We start from the raw sequence: 20,067 nt of genomic DNA on the forward strand, positions 1-20,067 counted from the left end.
TTTTTCTAATGTATTTGCACAGTGCTCTAAATGAAGCTGTCAAGGAAAGGCAGATTTAGTCAAGCCACCAGCTGAATTGTATTTCTGTGCCACTGGGCAACTTCACTTGCTTTTAATTAGCCATTCATATGCACAAAACCACTAATGAGCACATCCCTAAAATGTCTGAGTATATCAATATATTTATGCAGGATATTCTCCAGAGAAGTGCAGTCCTTTCTCTCCATTGACTCCTGAAGTCAGTAGGCGTCATTATATTTTAGATGGAGAAAATTACCTTTGCCCAGTACCTGGCTTATAATGCAAATATTTTTATGCATTTTCTTTTCTAAAACAGACAAACAAAATGGTGACTGCTAGTCAGATCCTTTCTTCCATACTCTCTCTTACTACTTGTGTCATTCAGATTCTAGTGGCACTCACTCACATTGCCAATCCTCAATTTAAACTATTGAGGATACAATAGAAATACAATAGAGAGGACAGAAAGCTATTCCTCAGTTCAGACAAATGGGATTAAAAGTGTGGAGTCCAACCTTGTACCATTCTTTGTACCAGGGATTAATGGCAGGTGTGTTGGAGGGATTCAGATCTGTTCCTCTGTCTTTCATGGCTTGTATCCAGGTAAGAAGCCCTAGCTACTAGCAGAAATTGTAAAGGAGATGGAGCCACTTGTGTCTTCAGCCTTTCAGTAAAATGGAGAGTTACAGGCTGGGAGATACTGAAATCCATTTGAAGCCTGCAAAACAAGAGTGTTAGTTGTAAGTAAAGCACTGTGGTGCAGGAGTTCCTTTGTGGAGAGTGAAGCTGTTGAGGTGACCCCACTGCCATGTGCCAGACCCTGCACACCATCCCCTTCTGCTCTGCAGGTATCCTGTGTCTTGAAGTCAGAAGGACATCTGTGCATGAGTATCTTTTGTGTCAGTTATAGACTGAACCTTTCTGTTTTGGGTGAAAATTCCTGACTATGTTTGTTCATTGCCCAGAATTATTGGTTTGTCTGTGGGTGGTTTGACACTAGCATACCAGTTCACTTTGAGAAGAGAGGAGAATCAGACTCTTTATTTTAAGGGAGAAATACACAAATCCAGACCTGCTACCAGTGTGATTTTCCCAGTTTTCTACCAAATGCTTGGCTGCTGCTGTTGTGACAGATAAATTTGAAGGGATGGAGGGCTGGACTCCATGCATGCACGTTGCCCTCCCTTGGTGTGCAGTGCAGGTGCCTGCTGGTTAGTGGGACAGTTTGTGCACAGGCTTTGCTCTGTCAGTCCAGCAGTCCCTTGGGTGGGGTGGTCATTTGATTCTTCCTCTTTAGACCAAACAAAACCCTGCTTCTAAAACAAGATGAAGTAGTAAATGAACCCAGAACATGAGATCATATGCTGCGGTTCTGCTCTTTATGGGGAAAAGCACAGGAAGAAGAGATACTATGCAAAAAAAAAAAAAATCAGAAAAGCAGATGTAGATTGCTGCTGGGCTGGTTTAGCCCTGAAAATTGACTTGCAATACCGTTTTTAGTAATTTGCTAATAATGGTAATGAAAAGACTCTTGAATAGCTCTTGATGAACTATTTGCTGCTCACAGTCCTTTGAAGTGAGGAGGCCCTTTGGGTCACAATCACACAATGCATGATCACAGTGGATGTAGACCAATTTAGAGGTATACAGTCTGCTGTGTTTTGGACTACTCTTAAAGTAAAAGCTTTTGCCATCTAGTGGAAGGAATAGAGAACTAGTATTTCAAATCAGCTAGAAACTCAGTTATACTGGTTGTATTCTTTACTGTGAGGGGGAGAGCACTGAACAGGCTGCCCAGAGAGATTGTGGAGTCTGCTTCTCTGGAGATATTCTAAACCCACCTGGATGCAATCCTGTGTGACCTGCTCTGGGTGTACCTGCTTTAGCAGGGAGATTGGACAAGATGATCCCCAGAAGTCTCTTTCAACCCCAACCATTCTGTAATTCTGTGATACACAAAAGGTATTTATAAGCAGCAGATCACTCACTAGAACAGTAGCAAATTATTCTGACTGCTTTGAAAATTAGTGGGTAGAAATCTTCTAAGGTATTGGTGCACTTTGTTCAGACACTGTCTCATTTAAGCACCAAGTTGGTGGAAAGGGCATTCATTTATATGCTGCCCTCACTTGTCTGGGACTCTTTTATTCCACCCCAGATGGTACCTGCTTATTTTTTTCTGGATCTTAGGTTGGCCAATATGCTTTGAATTCTGTTGTGGCTTGTTTCCTTCCACCAGTGAGATGGGGAAGAGAACTGGAAGAGCAAAAATGAGAAGAAGTCATGACTCATGGTAAAGAAAGCTTAGTAAGTGAAGAAATAAATAATCATCTATAAAAAGTGATGCAAACACTAGCACTAGCAGGCCAATGCCTAGCCTGTGTGCTTGAGGCTAAGAACAGAGATATCTCGGGCCTATGCAAGCACTGCTTAGCATCAACTGAACCGCTGGGTGTTTCCAGCACTTGTTTTGGTTACAAATAAAATGTGCAGTACGTTACAGGCTACTGAGAAAAAAGTGAGACCAATTCCATCCAGACCCAGTAGATCTTCTTAGTTGCCTAGCTCTCCTAATGTCCATCAGCACCCTAATAAAGAGATTGATCTCTTGTCACACAGTAATTTTGTGGAAGAGCTGTAGGATGTGTCTCCAGTACAGCACTTTTCAGGTAGCAATTCATCAGCTTTTGCTCAAGCTGACATGATCCTTCCTACATGTCTATAATTTCTGATTCTACATGTCTATAGTTTAATGTTTTCACCACTGCTTCACCTGGCTCAGCAGCCACCCTCCTCCAGCTGGGACAGAGGCTGACTTCTTCCTGGTCCATCTGTTGCCACAAAAGTGCCCTTGACACAGCAGTTCAGGTCACCTCCAAGTCTTCCTTCCTTACTTTACCAGACTCTGGTTGTTTTGTTGATATTTTTGGTTGGTGAACAGGTTAGTCCTCTTGTGTTTACCTATTTTTTGCTCATTTTCCAGGAAGGAGCATATAGACCTTGCCTCACAGGCTTACTGCAGTACTTTTTCCTGCTGCTGCTGTTCATATCAACTCCTGTAAACACCAGCTGTGGTGCTGGCTTCTCACAGCTTCACCTCTGCCCCTCAGACTGTACTGCCCCTGAGCAGACAACTTGGAGAGCCCCAGAATTCTCCCATTTAAGCAGGACAGCTAGTGTCATCCATCACCCTCATCCATGGCTGTTATCAACAGTTCTTCAGAGCCCCTCTGCTGAAGTCACTTGCCCTTGTTTTCTTTGGTAGTTGTGCTAGTATTGTGGTCCTTATATCAGCAGGTTGGGCTCTGGTCATTGAAAGGGAAAATAAGCCAAGACAGCAAAACAAGTGGGTTTAGTTGTGGTCTCTGGATTTTTTTCCTGAATGTTGATAAATCTGCTTTCTTCTCCTTTCCTTTAGATTAGTCATCTCTGCTTGAATGCTTCTGCTTGTAGTATCTCGTTCATACAGCCAAACAAAGATCGCATCTCATGAAAAATAGTACTGGCAATTCATCCCGAATTTCCTTAGGATTTTTACAAAGTCAGTCTTTTCTGATTATGGCTGATTTTACAGTTCATCAAAACAGCAAATCATTTTGGCACAGATAGAGTTTGGTTACATGTATGCCTGCAGATCCCACGTTTCAGCATGTTTTCCTGGAAAGTGTTAGAGAATCTTCCTCTCCCCAAGTGCACGTGACTGGTGGCTGGTTCAGCAATTTGGCAAGGAGGATGACAGGGTTGCCATGACAACCAGTTACATGCTGTGAGCAGGGATGTGACAAATGACCGCCTTCCGGCCGGTTATCACTCCTCGTTGAGCAACGTTCCCCAGATGAGGCAGACATGTCTGATTCATGGTTATTTGACCTGTTGACTTGTGTTTGTGCTGCATTTGTTGCTGAGATGGCATTCGTGCTTCTTGCAGTGGTGCTTAGGTGAGGCTGCCTGCTGGCCACCATTGGTGTGAATCATCTGAGTAGGTGAAGCTGTTGATTTTGCTGTAGTGCATAAAAAGTGAGAAGTTGTCTTTGGAGACTTCTTTTCATTAAAACCAAACAATTTAAACTTGCACATTGAACCCACTGCAAGAAACAGATGGGATAAAAACATACTTGACCTCTGTTCTTTCTGTTGTGCTACTGAGTGGAGAGTGCTCCTTGAATTTCACTTGCCCTCAGTCATTAATGCAAAGTCTCCTTCTCCCTTCAGTGCCTGACACGATCCTCAGTGTGTGTAGGGGGTGGGGGAGTATGCTTCCCTTAGGATGAAATCCTGGATCTGCTGAAGTCATTGGCATCTCTTCAAAAAGACTGAGTTTCTGTGCCTTCTTTTCCTTTAGTTTTGCTTTTATTTAGATGCAGAACACTGAAGTAAAACATTTTCATTTCAAGATTTTGGAATTTCAGAAAAAAAACCCCACAGTACTTTCTCCCACCTCTTTAATTTTATTCAAACCTTTTAATCCTCCTGTCTTCCCAGTTCCTTTTTGTGCTTCCCCTTGTTTGCCTAGAGGGACAGGATCTGTAATACACATGTGGTATGGTGGGCCAGCTCTTCATCATGCTTCAGCCCAGCTATGAAGACAGATCAGATATGAAGCTAGTGATTTCCCACTGGTGGCCAAACATTAGGACAACATGTTGGATGCTGTTGCTGGCCCATTCTCTGCAATTTTTTACATAGAAAGCTTTGATGCAGATCTCTTATTACAAACAGGATGCTTTTCTGTTTCAATTCTTCATTTATATTGTGCATCCACTGCTGGAAGGTGAGTAGTAGGAGGGCCAGAGATTCAGAAGTGACTTTACAGATTATTTATTATTGACCAGATTATTTTTTTCCATTTGGAAAACACTGAAAGTGTTCCTATTTGTACCACCATGCCTCCAGCCTGGACAATGAACACTCCTTTTCAGTTAACTTTTTTACTGTGGAATTAAAAACTGGCAATCAGTCTCGATCAAATCCGGTGTTGGGATGGTGTCCCTTTTCTTCAGAGGATCTTAACAGAAGAAAAATTGTTTCAAAATCATCATAAGAATTGAGACAGCTAAGCTAGAAATACAAAACAAAAAAGAGATATCTCATCTTTCACTCTGTACAGTGTGGGTATTTTATTACTTAACCTATTTAGATAGCGTAGATCAAGTGTTTGCCAGTATTGTTGAGCCTTGCAGACAGGCAGTCTCACTCTGATCTCATGCAGTGAAATAAGCCCTCTTTAAGCTAGAAAGACTGACTGAAAGGCTCATGCTTCCACCAACTCCAGCAGAGCTGCATTTGCATTAGCCAGAGGCTGTGCACTCACATCTGCTGCATTGCTTCCAAGGAGACAAAATGAGATCCTTCTGTTGAAATAAATCCCTGGCAAAGCAAAGCATGTGTCCTTTGAATGATGCAATGATACCTTTCATTTCCAGAGGTAATACCCAGATTTCCCTGAATCTATTTTCTGTCATAGTATGACTCTACCTTGCTGCTGTCTCCCAATTTTCAAAAAATGTGGTTTTAGCATGTGAAATAACAGTTAAAATTGTCCTGTGGCATGGGAGCTATTACTGTACTGCACCTCCCAGGAACGGAATTTGCAGCACTCTGGTAATGCTGTACAGCATTTTTACAGTCTCTCTTTTGAAGTCATGCATGCTGCCAAACTCAATCCCTTTGGGGCTGCAGTTCCTCTTACTCAAGAGTGCTCTTTTTGTCCATAAATTAGTGTCCCAGCCATGCTGATTGGTGGGATTTGTTTTCATCTGAAGAGATGCATGTGCAAAATACAGGCATGTTTTTCTAAGTACAACTCCCAGTTCAATACAAAATTTATTGTGTTAGACATGTTGCCTTGCTTAAGACTATTTTCTTCAGGAAGGAAGTTTGCTTGGCCTTCAGTAAACCAAGTTCCCTCATGCACAAGGACCTAAGCAGAGAGGCACCAACTCTCTGTCCCCACACCTTGCTTATCATCACCACCAAGTTCTCTTGGAAGTGGAGATAACACCCAGCTGCTGTGCAATGAAAATCACACTGTTTGAAATGTAATGCCATTAAATGGGGTCTTCCAAATTCAGATGGAAATTATTTTGCTACCTGTAATTCCACATTCAAGCAGAGTAAAGCCACTGATGTCCTGATATCCTGTAGCAGGTCTCTGATGCCTCAAGCACATTTGTTTGCCTTGTTAGATTTTGTATGTTGATGCTTACTTTGTTGTGTTTCTCTGTGCTGGTATCTCTAGTGATGCTGCATTACCTTTGCCCTGCACACGGAGTGCTTCTATCTGTTAGCACAGCCAGTGCACCAGGGAGGCTCCCCAGGTCATGCTGGTAGAAACCTCAGCCTGTGGAAAGGTTATCCCAGCAGTCTGCCATTCTGCAGCATGGGCTCACACACACATAGGTTAGGTTTGGTTTGGGTTTTTTTCAAGCAGGTTTGCATAGCAAAGATGGGGCTGGTGTTTCAGGATGAGCACATGCCCTCTGGTGCTGTTCTGTTCAGCCATGTTTATCAGATGGCCTGAAGCCAGTCCCTCTGCCTGAGGAGCACCTGCACACAGACATAAATCAGTCATTTGGTGTGGGAAATGTGGCTCTGTGGAAGTCCTGAGCTATGTTAATTGAAAATGACTCTAATTCCTGTTTTATTTTTCAACATATGAAAACATTATTTTTGTTTTAGTATTTATTATTTAGTATTTATTTTTACGAATGGATAAATTTTCAAAATAAATTAGTATTATTCAGCTAAGTGCTATTTTCTTATCCCAGATATTTTACATTATTTCCTTCCAACTGTTTGTTCACAAATGAGATAATTTATTGTCTTGCAACTAGTTGTTGCAGACATATTCTTTGTTTCAGTCACTGGGTTAAAAATTTTATTTCTGCTGTGAGTTTTGTCTCCTTTTACTTCAAAGTAATTCCTGTTTAGGTCTTTCTGGTGCTGCATGTCATTGCAACAATAAATAACAGTATGTTGGCTCCTCTGAGTCTTGGGTCGATTAGTTTGAAATTAGCAGTTTAATGCAACCATAGCTTAACACTTTGCTGCCTGTATGTTTGAGTAGCTGTGTATACATCTGTAGGTATGCATAGCAAGGACAGAAGCTGTGCCTAACTTTAAACTTAAACTGGACTTGCAGCTGTTGCACACATACCTCATTGTGATGTTTAGATATTTGATCACATTACTTCTTGCATGATGTGGCCCAAATTATGGAAACTGTTTTGCATTGGTTTGCCATTTATGTGGTTGAGAAGAGTGCAGTTGATTTATTCAGCTGGGAAACAAAAGTGGGCAAGGCTGAAGATGAATAGGCTTTAAAACATGTAAGATCTTAGAGTCAGGAACTACATGCTGAATGCCATAGAGACCACTACAGGAGACATTTAAAAGCAAATGTTTAGAATTCTTGTGGCCTTCTGGAACTGATTATGGTGATGTTGCTGATTTCGGGTTTGGGTCATAGGTGAGTTTTTTTATTACATTTGAGTGTAATGGTATCATCTAGCATTTCTTCTGCAGAACTTGCTCAGATTAGTCCTCAAATGGTAAATTAGTAATTTAAGAACTTTTAAAGTGGCTATGGGAGAGAAATAGTCTGGTTTGTGCCTTGGAGTGTAAGAGTTATTTCAAGTTATCATGACATTTGTGTGTCTGTTTGTGTGTATGTGCATAAATTTGGATAGCAGAAATGAGAGAGACTCAGGAAAAAAGCAACCATAATAAAATATCTAGTAGAAGGCTTGAAGGATAGACTAAAAAGGAACTTTTAATTCCAAAAAGAGATTAAGAGCAGCAGTATAACAAGAGGTTATTAATCTATCATGTTACATTGAGTCTACATAATTTGATATGTTTTTCTGGTATTCATTTGCCCAGGAACTGTAAAACAACACTACCAGGTATGCAGACCCATGGAAGAAGTGTTTGTGTCTTTGTGTCATTTTTTTTCTTTTCCTGTTCTCAGCAGATATATGGAGTGATCATTCATTTCAGACAGACCCAGACTTACCACCTGGTTGGAAAAAAATAAATGACGTTGCTGGGATCTACTACTGGCACATACCAACAGGAACAACCCAGTGGCAGCGTCCCGTGTCCATCCCAGCAGATCTCCAGGGCTCACGGAAAGGATCGCTTGGTTCCATTACTCCATCTCCTACTCCAGAAACTGAGGTAACCTGCTGTGTCTTCTTGGGGGCTACATACTGCAAGGAAAATTGAAATAACCTTTTGAACTTGCAGGCTTAGCTGATAGCTAAGCTGGCCTAATAATGTCTCAAAGTGTAGCTACTTGTTGTTAATAACTCGTAAGTATCTATTCTCTATATTCATTTTATAATGGTGATGCTTGATAAAACACCCTAAATTTTAGATATGTAGGATGAAACCAGACATGTCTCTGATAAACTGGATAGGGAGTGCCTGATGAGAGTGAAACTTTGCCAGTTCTGAAGCATTGCTGCATTGTATGGATACAGGATGGATACAATTTTTGCAAATGACAGAAGACTTTTGGCTGGACCCTTTGTTTGCATCTTCTTTTTGGCTCTTTTGGCAGGAGTATCACAAAAGACATATCAGTCTTCATTTGAGACACTAATTCCTTCACAGGGTAGTTTCTATTGAATAAGCATGAAGTGTTCTCAGGTGTAAGTCTGTCAATCCTGCCAGTACCAATATCTATCAGGCTTTAACTAGAAACAGAGAGATACACTCTGCCCTCCACATGTGCTGAAAGAGCAGTACCTGGTACTGTCTTTAAAAATAATGCTTTCAGGCACAATCCAAGGGTTTGTTTGGTGTCATGTAAGTAGAAAATAAAATTAATTCTCATAAAGAACAGTATTTTTCGAAAAACACAATCACTTTGTTTGAGTATGCTGGGAAGACTTCTATGGAATTAAATACTAGTGTAAGATAATGTTGGTTTTAAATTATTTTTATATATGGAATTTTCAGAAAAATGTCCACAGCTCTGTCAAGGAAAGTCTTTGTACTGGCTCTGAGTTTTGGATCAGGCAGTCCCTAGGGGTTTGGTTTTTTGGTTTTTAATTCTTTTAGAGAGAACATTTTTTTACTTTGTTCATATATCCATCAAACTAACTTACATGGAAGTTAAGAGGAGTTAAGGACATTCAAGTATGCATTACCATCTTGGCCCTAAAACTTTTATCCTGTGTAGGCTTAAATACATAGAGTCTTGTTCATTATTTTAGAAAGTTGTTCTCACGTGTTCATAAATGCTACTCAAAAGGTCTGCAGACTTGAACACATTTCATTATTGTGCACCAGGCATGCTGGAAATAATTTCTGAGAGGATTCATGGAGAAAGAACTGTGACTGTTACAATTCTGGTAGAAAACAAGAAAAAAACCTCAGAAATGCTGAATGTAAAGGGCTGCATGAGCTTCTAGTATAAATTCCTGTCATGTACATGTGAAGAATATAACTTTAGTGTTATTATTTTTCTACCTCTAGAATGTAGAGAATGGGACCTTAATTAGTAAATTATAGATGATTTTCACAAAAACCCAGTAATCAGTATGGTTGGTAAACTGCAGAGGAGAAGAAAAACATATTTTCATTTGAAATATTTTTCTACTTCTGTTTAAAGTGTTTTTACAATTAAAATTTCAGACCTACTGGTAATGTATTACATGTATTTTTAACCTTTCATGATTTTTTGCTTTAAATGAAATATAGTTGGTGATTATGAATAATAATCATTAATTCTCAACAGCATCACCAGAGTATGAAATGTGTGAATTATAATAACACAGATTTTAATACAGTATAGATGTATTAAGTTAGACATACACATGTAGTAGGCTCACCTATGTTTTGATATGGCAGTTCTAATTCAGCAAGGAATTTGTTCCAGCAAAGACTTATGCATAGACAGTTCTATGGCAGCGCCAAGATGATGTACTGTGCTGTAAAAGGTGATACAGAAATAAGCACATCCCCAAAATTCGTATTAGTATGATAACTTGTAGTTATTTTATTTGTAGATATAGGCAAAAACGTTTGCTTTTTGTCAGTTTCTGCATTCATTGGTCAGCATCTTAGGGTCGTTGAAGCAGTACTGGCTTTTTGACTCAGTGATCATTAAGACAGCATTCCAATCCAGTACCAGCAGTCTTGGAGTATGGGAGCTCAAAACAAGAGCATGAATTGGGCCCAGGATTTTGTCCACTTGCAAATAATGAAACAGCTACAGAGGCTCCAGGCATGGCTGGAGTTATAGTGGGAACTATTAGAAGAACTCCTGCATTTCTTGAAACCACAGATGCCAAGCTTTACTAAAAGGAAGTGGAGGAAGAATCCTTTGTAATTCAGCTGGTTCTGAACAAAACCCCAGTGCAGAGCAGTAAGAGAGAAATAAGTCATAGTGTGTGTGTTTAAGATAGGAGTAATGAAATAATTTGACAGTGTCAGCTACCATGAATTTTTGGGTTTTAGTCTCTCTGCAGTTGGTTCATGCCATCACTGTATCATCTCCAAGTCACTGGCAGGCAATATTTGTTTCAATTCCTGCTCCCTGCACTGCTGCATACCCAAGTGCTCCTCCTTTCCCTCACTGGGAAAGAATAATGCAGGTGTCTGTGATAAGGTCAATCTGACACTTCACAGAAGATTGGGAATTCAGTCTAGGCTGGGGGCTCCCAAAGGCCTCTATCCCAGCACTACCACTGCCAGCATCCCTTGTGGTGGAGAGCTTCCACCTCCCAGCTGGACCCTGTGTGAGCTGTGTACTGCTGCTTCCCTCATTGCTGCTGGAAGCCTGTGCTGCAAGGGAATGTGTTTAGTTCATTCCCCCGTGCTGGATATGTATTGCTTCATTCTGAAAAGGTTTTAGGCAGATAAAAGAGTATAATCTAGGATTGAGGACTGGCATGGGTAGTATTTGATATCTGAACCAATTGGCTTCTGTGAGCCCATAAAAATACCTTATCTAATTTACATTTGTCTGTAAAGCATCATGTGCCAGTCTTGAAATGAGTTTATTTGGGCTCTTTCAGGTTATGAGTTTGTCAAACAAACATTTAGAAACACCATTTTCCCCACCCCCACAAGTAACAACTTTTTACCCTTTGTCTTGTTTCCTCCTTTTTTTCCTTAATTTTATTTTGTGTCCCTGTCTCTTAAATAATGTAATATACAGAAGCTTTGCTTCATTTGGTAGAATGTGGCTCACAGCTGAGGGCAGTCAACAAAGAACAGATCAATTCAGCCATTTTTATGTTGTAGCTTACTCTGGATATTTAGCATAAAGAAAAACAGTTATTACTGTTGAACAGAGAATTTTAAAAAACAGCAGGGAGGAATGATGCTGTCGTGCATAGAAATGGAAAAATGTTTTAAAAAGGAAAATAATGTGAAAATGTCTTACTTTTACATGAAGTGCAAGGCAATTTTTCTTTCACAAGATAATCAGTAAATTTCAATCCAAAGCAATTATGGGTTAAGCATTATGCAAAAATCCTGCTGATTTAACAAAAATGCTAATAAATGCTAAATATGAATAACCTGTAACATTCCTTCCCTTCCTCCCCCTCAAAAGCATGAAAATGTATTTTGGTTTTGCACAGCTGTTGAAATTTGACTTCATTTTAGATCTGTCGTTTCTCTTGTGTGTTGTCAAATTACTTCCTTTTTGAATCCTTGTCTTTTGTAACATTCTTTTCCAAATTTTAGAAATTTTGCTGCCTCTTTCCCATTTCCTGTGCAGAGAAAAATCTGTTGTGTTTAAGTTTCAATAAGAGCTTCTTTGAGATCATAGGAGAATTTGGTTGGTGATAGTAGTTGTGTCTTCTTATAGCCTAACTCATCCCAGGTCTTGAACACCTCTAGAGGTTCTTCTGTAGGTAACATAACCACCAGCAGCTGGTAATTAAAGACTGGGGGCTTGGGAGGAAAAGGTAACAACTCAATTAATTCAAAGGCACATTAGGAAACGATTATTCCTGGGAGTTGTTTCTCACAAAATAATTCCTCCAGTGGGGATATACTGAGAATGCTTCTGTGGTGAGAAGTCCTCCCTGCAGATGAATACTTTGGTCCATATTAGTGGGTACCACTTCAGCTTGGGGCTGAGCTGGACAGCCCAGCAGAGCTCATGTTAGAAGGGGAATTAGTTTCAGGATTTCTTGATTTGGCTCTGGGTCTCCCAGCAATCGAATCTCCTGGCTTTTATTGAGGACTGTGCGAATTCTCTCCAGGTGAGGCAGAGGAGAGAGGCACTCCAGCATCAGCTGTTCTTCGCCAGCTTTACAGAAGAGCCTGAACCTCACTCAGGTTGTTTAGCGCTAGACACATTGCTACTTGCTTGATTGTACCACTGAACACCTCTGAAAATCTTTGAGAAACTTGAATGGAAAAGGAGAGGGTGGGTGCTTTGTTTGGTTTGGGGTTGTTTTTTAAAAATCTGGTAGACTTTTCAAAACTACTTTTTCAGCAAGAAATCTCTGCATTCCTTACTAATCCTTCTTCCCTTCTTGTGCTTTCTCTCTAGAAATATTTGATTTTTACCTTGTGTGTATCTTATGCTTGTATATACTTTTTTTGTGTTTCAGTACTTCTAGTTCCAGTACCATTAGGGTCTTTTAACAAAAGTAATCAAATGGAAATCCTAATGTTTCCCCTTAATTGCTGTTGATCAAAGGCTGTAGCAGCTGTGGCCAACATTCATATTCAGATTCATTTTGCTTGCTTTTAAGATCATAGTTAAGGAGTAATTTCATTGTCTGTTCCTAATTTATATTAACTTTCCTTGTTTCAATCATTTGTTTTGGTAAGTAACTGTTAGAGGCATGTCTTCTCTCCCCTTCCCTCCAAATGCCATGCTATAGTGGAGTAAGTAGTTGAAGTTTGAGGTGATCTGTTCCCTAACCCATCCTGTAAATATCAATGCTAACAACAGTGTCTTGTGTTTTTTTTCTTTTTCTTTTTTTCTTTTTTTTTTCTTTTTTTTTTTTTTATCAATGTGCTTCTTCCTGTGTGAATAATTATGTGTCTAGAAACAGCCATGGAGTGATTTTGCTGTACTGAATGGGGGAAAGATTAATAGTGACATTTGGAAGGCAAGTATATTGTCAGATTTTAGAACATTTACTACTATTACCCTTGTTTTTTTGCATGGCAGTGGCTGTTTTCCCCTTTTATTTTTCCATGAATGTCATTCATAACCTAGGCCAAAGTGAATGGGGGTATTGCTAGGGATGTCTAGCTCACAAACATGCTGCCTTTTCTATCTTTCCACTTGGAATGGATTCAGTCTAAGCTAGCAGGGCAACTGCCATGATGTAACAAATAAGATGCCTGCACTGAATGAAATGCAGCTTGAGAAATATTTATATATATATATATATATATGTATCTATATATGCATGCCTCTTTTCAACTTCAGCCAGAAATACTATCGCTTCTTTGCAGGGAGGATTTAATTTCCCTTTGAGATAAGAAATAACATGATGGTGTACTTAATACTATTATAATAGTATTAAAACTATACTAATAGCATTGCCTCTATCTCTAGGACCTGCATGCAGCCACTGTGAACCCAGACCCAAGTCTGAAGGAGTTTGAAGGAGCAACGTTACGCTATGCCTCTTTGAAGCTCAGGTACAATGACTTCAGAGGGCTCAGTGGAATGACCAACTCTGTTTTGTGTTGTGCTGTAATTTTCATATGATTTTAAGACTGATATTGTTTTATTTTGTTTTTTTTTATTACACAGAAATGGTCCACAATCTGATGATGATGATTCTTGTAGCATCAACAGTGATCCGGAAGCCAAGGTCTGTATGAAGATCCACAATGGCATAACAATTAAAAATCTAGCAGTTGTAAGCATAAACTTCCAACGTGCAGAATGTCTCCTAAGTTTTGAAATTAAGTGTACCCCTCCTCTTGGCACAATGTGGATTGACCATGCAAGACTAATTCCATCAAAGGAGTTAGCAGATCTAAAGCTTCCTTTGGTTGGGTCAGGCAAGTGTGACTTATTTTGAAATCATGTAAGCCGGGAAATTGGATTTTAGAGCTCAAGATTCCACTGTCCAACTGTAATAACTGTCCTCTTGCACAACTGAGTGTCTGAGAGAGAGCTCTGGTTTTTATTATCTCTAGATAGTTTCCAGGCACATTCAGTGACAGAATTTGCTCTTTATTTTCAAGTTTGTCCTTTTTTAAAGTATTCTTCCTTTTTTGTGTGTCTGCTTCAACTTACAGCTACTAACAAGGAAGTTACCTTTTAGAACAAGAAACTTCATTTTTTGGAAGAGAGAATGCTACTTTGAGAATGCACTTCATAGAGAAAAATTAGGCCATTATGTGAGAAAGCACCATAATTAAATCAAAGCTTTTACTGTTGGAATCTAAGGGTTTTGAGGAGAAAGAAGCAGCAGAAAGTTTTGTATGCTTGCATATTTATCTCCAGATTTGCCTTGTTGATAGTTTTGCCTTTTGCTTGCATCCATTATTAAGGGTGTATATAAATCTGTGTAATTGAAAATACAAGTAATTTAAATAAGTATTTTGGCTGTTCCATACAGCTGCAGCAACTGACAGGATCTGAAGCTACTTATTTGCAGTAACAAATATGTATGTATGATACAGAGTTGATAATTTTAATGGCCTTATGATACATTTTAAGAGAGAAAACAGACTGATCGTGGCACCTAATTTTTCTTTGTCATCTTGATTATTTGGCTTGTGATATTTAATTGAGATGTAAATAGTTGTACTTTGCTTGGCTCACTGGTAGTTTAAAAACAAGTGCTAAATTCTGAGCACAGTAAATGGAGCTGAAGGAGTGAGAAGCTTTAGGTTCCAGTCCTGAGAACAATAGAGTTGTTCCTTTCATGATGAACCTTATGGTATGGAAAGCTTTAAAGGGAAACAGTATTTTGGTATGTCTATGATTTTACCAGGTGATTTGCACTGAGTATTTTTTGAGCTGTTCCTGCATGGAAGACCATGGCAGTAGTTTTGTGGACAAATAACTTGTGCCATCACTTCCCTTCCCTCTCTCACTTGCTGTTGAAACTTCACTTTTTTTGGATCAGGTTCCTCTCTGGTGTCTGTGAAATGGGGCAGTGCCAAAAGCTTGTCTTCTTGTGTCTATCACAACTGGTTTTGTTTTACCAGTTCAGGTAAAACTATGCTGATAATGCTTATATACTGAGCACTGAAACAGTCACAGAAGTGATTGAGAGGAGCAAGACAAGAAATAGAGGAGAAACTAGACATGTTTTTGCCTTTTTAAAAATCAGTTGGTTCAAAGCACCTTGCCTGATTTCTGCCCAATGCGGATGCTGTGCAGGGGCAGCAGTGACCCCAGCAGATATAGTGTGGCTGGCTGCAGGTGAAGCTCAGCAGTGCTGACACTGATTTGCAGCAGGGGAGGCTGAGGGCAGAGCTGTTCAGTGCATCTGACTCTGTCCCAAGGACAGGGCACCTATGGCCATATCTCACAGGAATGGCAAGTGGTCCAGAAACAGCAGGGGCAATCTTCACCTGTGGAAAATGCTCTGAGACTTTTATTTCTCACATGGTTGGGAAGGGGGATGGGGTAGGTGGATTCCTTGCTAGTCCATTTTACCCCAAATATGAAAGACTGAAAGATGTCTGATAGGCTTTGAAACAGATGACTTGAAAAAATCAGATATTTTTAGCCTTTTAGGCTCTCCCCTGCCATATTATCTGCCTTAACTATCTTTGATTAAAGCTTGCTTTTGTGGGGCAGCAAGCACAGATAAATCCTTTGTCTTCATTTTATCATAAGAAAAGAGAAGAAATGGGTTTTTTTTTGCTCATTTAACTATCTATTTTGGAAGAATTTGTTAAAATGAACTTTGTTAGAGGTGTGTTAGAGATCTTAAACCTATTTAAATCTAATTATGACATTGACCAGTACATTTGTGAAAAAAACAGTTGTCTCTGTGGCACATTTAACGCTGTATTTCAGCAAAGGGAACCGTGCCACCTTGTGGGAGGCTTTAGTAGTTCTCCCCTAGAGAGTCAGCTTCTGCAAAGATTGAAGCACTGCAAAAATGCCTGCTTTGGAAAAAGCATGTAATATGGTTAATGTAAGAAAAGTGACTTATGCAGCAACCCATTTAAGTGTCATAATTATCAGTAAAGAACAAATGTTTCTCTGTGTGCTTTCTTCATGTGCTTAAGATGCAGTTCATGGTTTCATGTCCATGGTGTCTCGGTCAGGTTACTGCAGAAGGTCACAAAGGAGAAGTGGAAAGAGGAGAATTATTACCTCCAGCTTCTTGATATCATCCATTTATTTTGGTAGAAATTTCTTGAAGAGATGGCTTATTGTGCTTGATGAGGATCTAATTCTGCATGTGAAACATGCACAGCTAGAAATGAGTTTTGGATTGGTGCTTCCCAGGAGACAGATCGTAACCTTCCTGGTTAATTTATAGAGCAATGTGTGCCTTCCTAATTGAGTTTCAAGGAAGGCAAAAGATGCTTTTAAGCAAGCCCAGACTGTAAATTCTTCTGGGTTGTCTTTTTTTTCATTGTTGTAAAATACAGTGTCCCTATGTAAAAACATAGGAAGGTGCTAAATTTTTTCTTTTGTCCATATATAGAAACAGAAACTCTGGGAAACCTGTCACTGTCCCTAGGAATGGCACAGATTTTCAGATTCCCTATCCACATTTGTCTGCTCAGCAAAGCTTCACTTTTCCAGCCTCACCATTTTAGAGCTATTTAGAGCATTTTTAGCTATGTCCATTATCTAAGAATGGGAAGAATGTGTTTAAACCCGTGCAAGTCCTAAGCATTTACTCCAAAAGACTGTTTTCTGCTTTAGAAACCAATAAATGCTCTGGATCTCAAAGGAAGAGAATGAGACTGTTTCCAAGAGAGAGCATCAAGAGATGTTGATAACAAGTATTTTAATTTAGTAATTCACCTGTAGGTGAATGAAAACACAACTTGAAGACATGGAAAATGAGTTGGTGATAAATTTCTGGGGATTACCTGGCCTTTAGGGTTTAACCAGATGGCCTTTGGTAAGCTGACTTGTGGCTGTTGTGAAAGTGGCCTGTAAATCAAAATAATCTATCTAAGCACTATCAAAATAATTTTACAAAATACCGTGCCCCAAAGATTTAATATCCATATCCTGACTGCTTTTCTTACTATAGAAGCAGGGGTATGTGTTTTGGAAACATTGTATATTTGCTTCTTTCTGGTTTTTTCCAGAAGAAAACCTCCTGCCTAGACACAGGTCAGTGTGTATCTGTGGGGATGGACATGAATCTGATTTCTGACCCAAGTGAAGACTTAACCTGAGAGGAGCTTTTGCCATGTCCAGCAATCCCAAGAAAGTATTATTTTCTTACAGTCAAAGCAGCTTCTAAATTCTTGATGCAGGCAGGGAGTATTCAGCATTTTCCAGCAGTCCACCTCAGCTGCATTACAGTCTTCTTATGAGCTCATAGAATGCTGCAAAAAGCCTCAATTCAATTAATTTCAATTAATTAAATTTGAGGAGTTTATTCCACCTTAAGTCTCTTTTCAAAATTAGATTAAATCTAAAAGAGAAATAGGATATCTTCAACAGTTTTTCTTCCAAAGTGGTATTTTTGCTTGGTTTTTGGATTAGGAATTTGCTTCTTTCAAAACAGTCTTTTGTTTTCATTCCCTAGGAAATAGCACTGGAAAAAATCTTTACCTATTTCTTTACCCTTATAAGGGAATCACAGTGTATTAATTTCAAGTTTCTTCTTTAAGTGTTTTTTGTGGGTCCTTTTTTCTGCTTTGACTAGTCTTCCTGACAGACTGATTCAAGTGTAATCTGCCATTCCACCTTTGCAGCTCCTGGGCAGCAATGGTGAGTGGTGGAAGAGGCTGTTTCTAAACTGGGTTGTTGTTCCTGAATTTGGCTGTTTGCCATTAGCAGCACCCTCACATCTATAGAGCTGCTGCAGGTAAATTATGCAGGTGCTTGAAAATGTTCTGCTTCAAAAGCAGCTTTAGAAACAGGCAGCTAAAGCACTAAACTACATATCCTCAATGATTTATTTTTTAAATAGTCCTTCTCATGTTGTGCATTAGACCTTTCAGAGAATATGTTTCCTTGTTCTTTATCTCTGTGAATGATAGTTATTACTATTGACATCTGTTGTATCTTTAGGTAAAAATTCCTAATGTCCTGATGTGATGTACATCATAATACAGATTTCTGGCTAGAGGATATTTGCTTCCACCTTGTTCCTAAATGGAGTCTTGTTTAATCAAATACAAAGATGAGTTGAGGGCAAGGAAGATGCAGCATTTTCCCAAATCTCATGGATTTACTTTATAAGGGCACTCCAAGTTACAGTATGGAGTATTTTTGTTATACTATATGTAAAATATAAATATCTGGGATAATATTGGTTTCTCTGGGTGTGGATTGAAGGCGCTTGAGGTGGTAGTTCATGTTCAGACTCAGGTGTTGATTATTCCTTATCAGTAAAACAGTCTCACTGCTGTGAGTTCAGCAGCTTTTCATTAGAAGGCACAAAATGGCCAACAACCTCTTGTTACAAGGTCTTTTAAGACTAAACTATCCAATTAAGAACTGACCTAGATTATTTTCCCTTTTAACCCTACAAATGATCCCACAATGTGGAGTTTTCTGCCCAATTACAAAATGCCACCCAAACCCATGAAGAAGAAGGAAGAAGAAGCATGAAGAAGAAACCCAGGATGACGACACCCTGTGCCCTCCATCTTGCTTCCATCCACAACATACTAAAAATCCCAAAACCTAAATTTCTCACCAAGTGATACACATACACTACTCTCTATAATCTATTTCACACTTTTGTGGGCTCTAGTCTATCTTGAAGTCTAGGAAACTTTCTCCATGAATGAGGCTCAAAGTCAGCGCTCCCCTGGGCGTCAGGGCGCCCCAGAGCAGACAGAGAAATATTCCCAGTGCCCTGGGTTTCCACAGGATAATGTAGCCTAATTTCTCAAGCCATTCAAGATTATAATGAGATCCTGCAAAATATTACATGTCTTTCACTCCTAGGAATCCCATGTATCTCTGGGATCTAATTAATTGGGAACCTAAGACGCACAATTAGGACATGAGGGGCCCAAACAGTAGGAGGAATATTGAGCAGACATTTTACTTGTAATCATCCTTAGAAAAATACATCACAAAGCCATTCCTCATGTGAAAGAGAATGGAAACTGCTTGAATATTTACCACTATTTTACAGGTTCATAATGCAAGAATTACATCTTGAGCTTGGGGGCATTATCAGGATTTGTTTTGTTAAGATGCGCTGTACAAAAGGTTTGCACTGGGCTGGGAGGTTTCTGCAGGATTGGAAAAAGAGAAGATAAATCATAGGAACACCTTTGTTTCAAATCAAAACAAAAGATCTTCATGGCCAGTGAAGTTCCAGACTTAACAGTAGCTGTGTCTGCCACAGGTGTGTTGACCAGGAGTTATTGCTGGGGTAAATTGCTGGGGTAAGTAAGAACAGAGGTGCCAAGTGTATTACAGGAGGATGGCTGATGCAGGTGGGAACGATGTGGGTCCTGCTTTGTCCTTGGGACAGTCACTGCCTTTGCCATGAGTGGCCAGGTTGTGTGGGCACTTTGGGTGCCTGCCAGTGACCACTGTCCTTGTGGGGAGGCAGCTTCCCTGGCTGCCAGTCTGGTGAGGTGACACTGGAGGGAGCCTTGCCTCTGGAATTGCAGCTGTGGGACACCCAATATGCTGCTGTGGCCTCTCAGGCATGGGATACTAGGAAATGCTGGCTACATTTGAGAAAGCATGAATATACCTGTTATAATTTTATTTTTATTAGTGATGTTGTTTCTTCCATGGTGGCAGTTTCTGTTGCTTCACCAGGTCAAAGTGCCAGTGTCATCTGCAGTACTTTTCTAATGGAGGTGCGCAGTCCAGTTTTTCTTGGCTGGAGTCTGTGTACAGCATCTTGCTGTGTACAGCCATATAACAAACTGTGGTGGTTCAGTAGAACACAGAAAACCCCAGGCTGCTGATCTAAG

At 39.7% G+C, this 20,067-nt stretch overlaps 1 protein-coding gene across 9 annotated transcripts in view; it reads left to right on the plus strand.

The window, feature by feature from the left end:
• Positions 1–20,067, plus strand: part of APBB2 (amyloid beta precursor protein binding family B member 2) — a 163,693-nt gene that overhangs the window by 91,157 nt on the left and 52,469 nt on the right. For 3 of the 9 annotated variants that reach the window (XM_063157372.1, XM_063157373.1, XM_063157370.1), the window contains 4 exons: positions 7,991–8,199; positions 13,047–13,109; positions 13,565–13,650; positions 13,766–13,826. In XM_063157372.1, the coding sequence (XP_063013442.1) occupies positions 7,991–8,199; positions 13,047–13,109; positions 13,565–13,650; positions 13,766–13,826 (419 nt within the window). The remainder of the gene's footprint in view (positions 1–7,990; positions 8,200–13,046; positions 13,110–13,564; positions 13,651–13,765; positions 13,827–20,067) is intronic. The other 6 variants (XM_063157374.1, XM_063157371.1, XM_063157379.1 and 3 more) reach the window with 3 other exon arrangements.

The sequence above is a fragment of the Melospiza melodia genome, chromosome 5 (assembly GCF_035770615.1).
Source record: "Melospiza melodia melodia isolate bMelMel2 chromosome 5, bMelMel2.pri, whole genome shotgun sequence".
NCBI classification, from domain to species: domain Eukaryota; kingdom Metazoa; phylum Chordata; class Aves; order Passeriformes; family Passerellidae; genus Melospiza; species Melospiza melodia.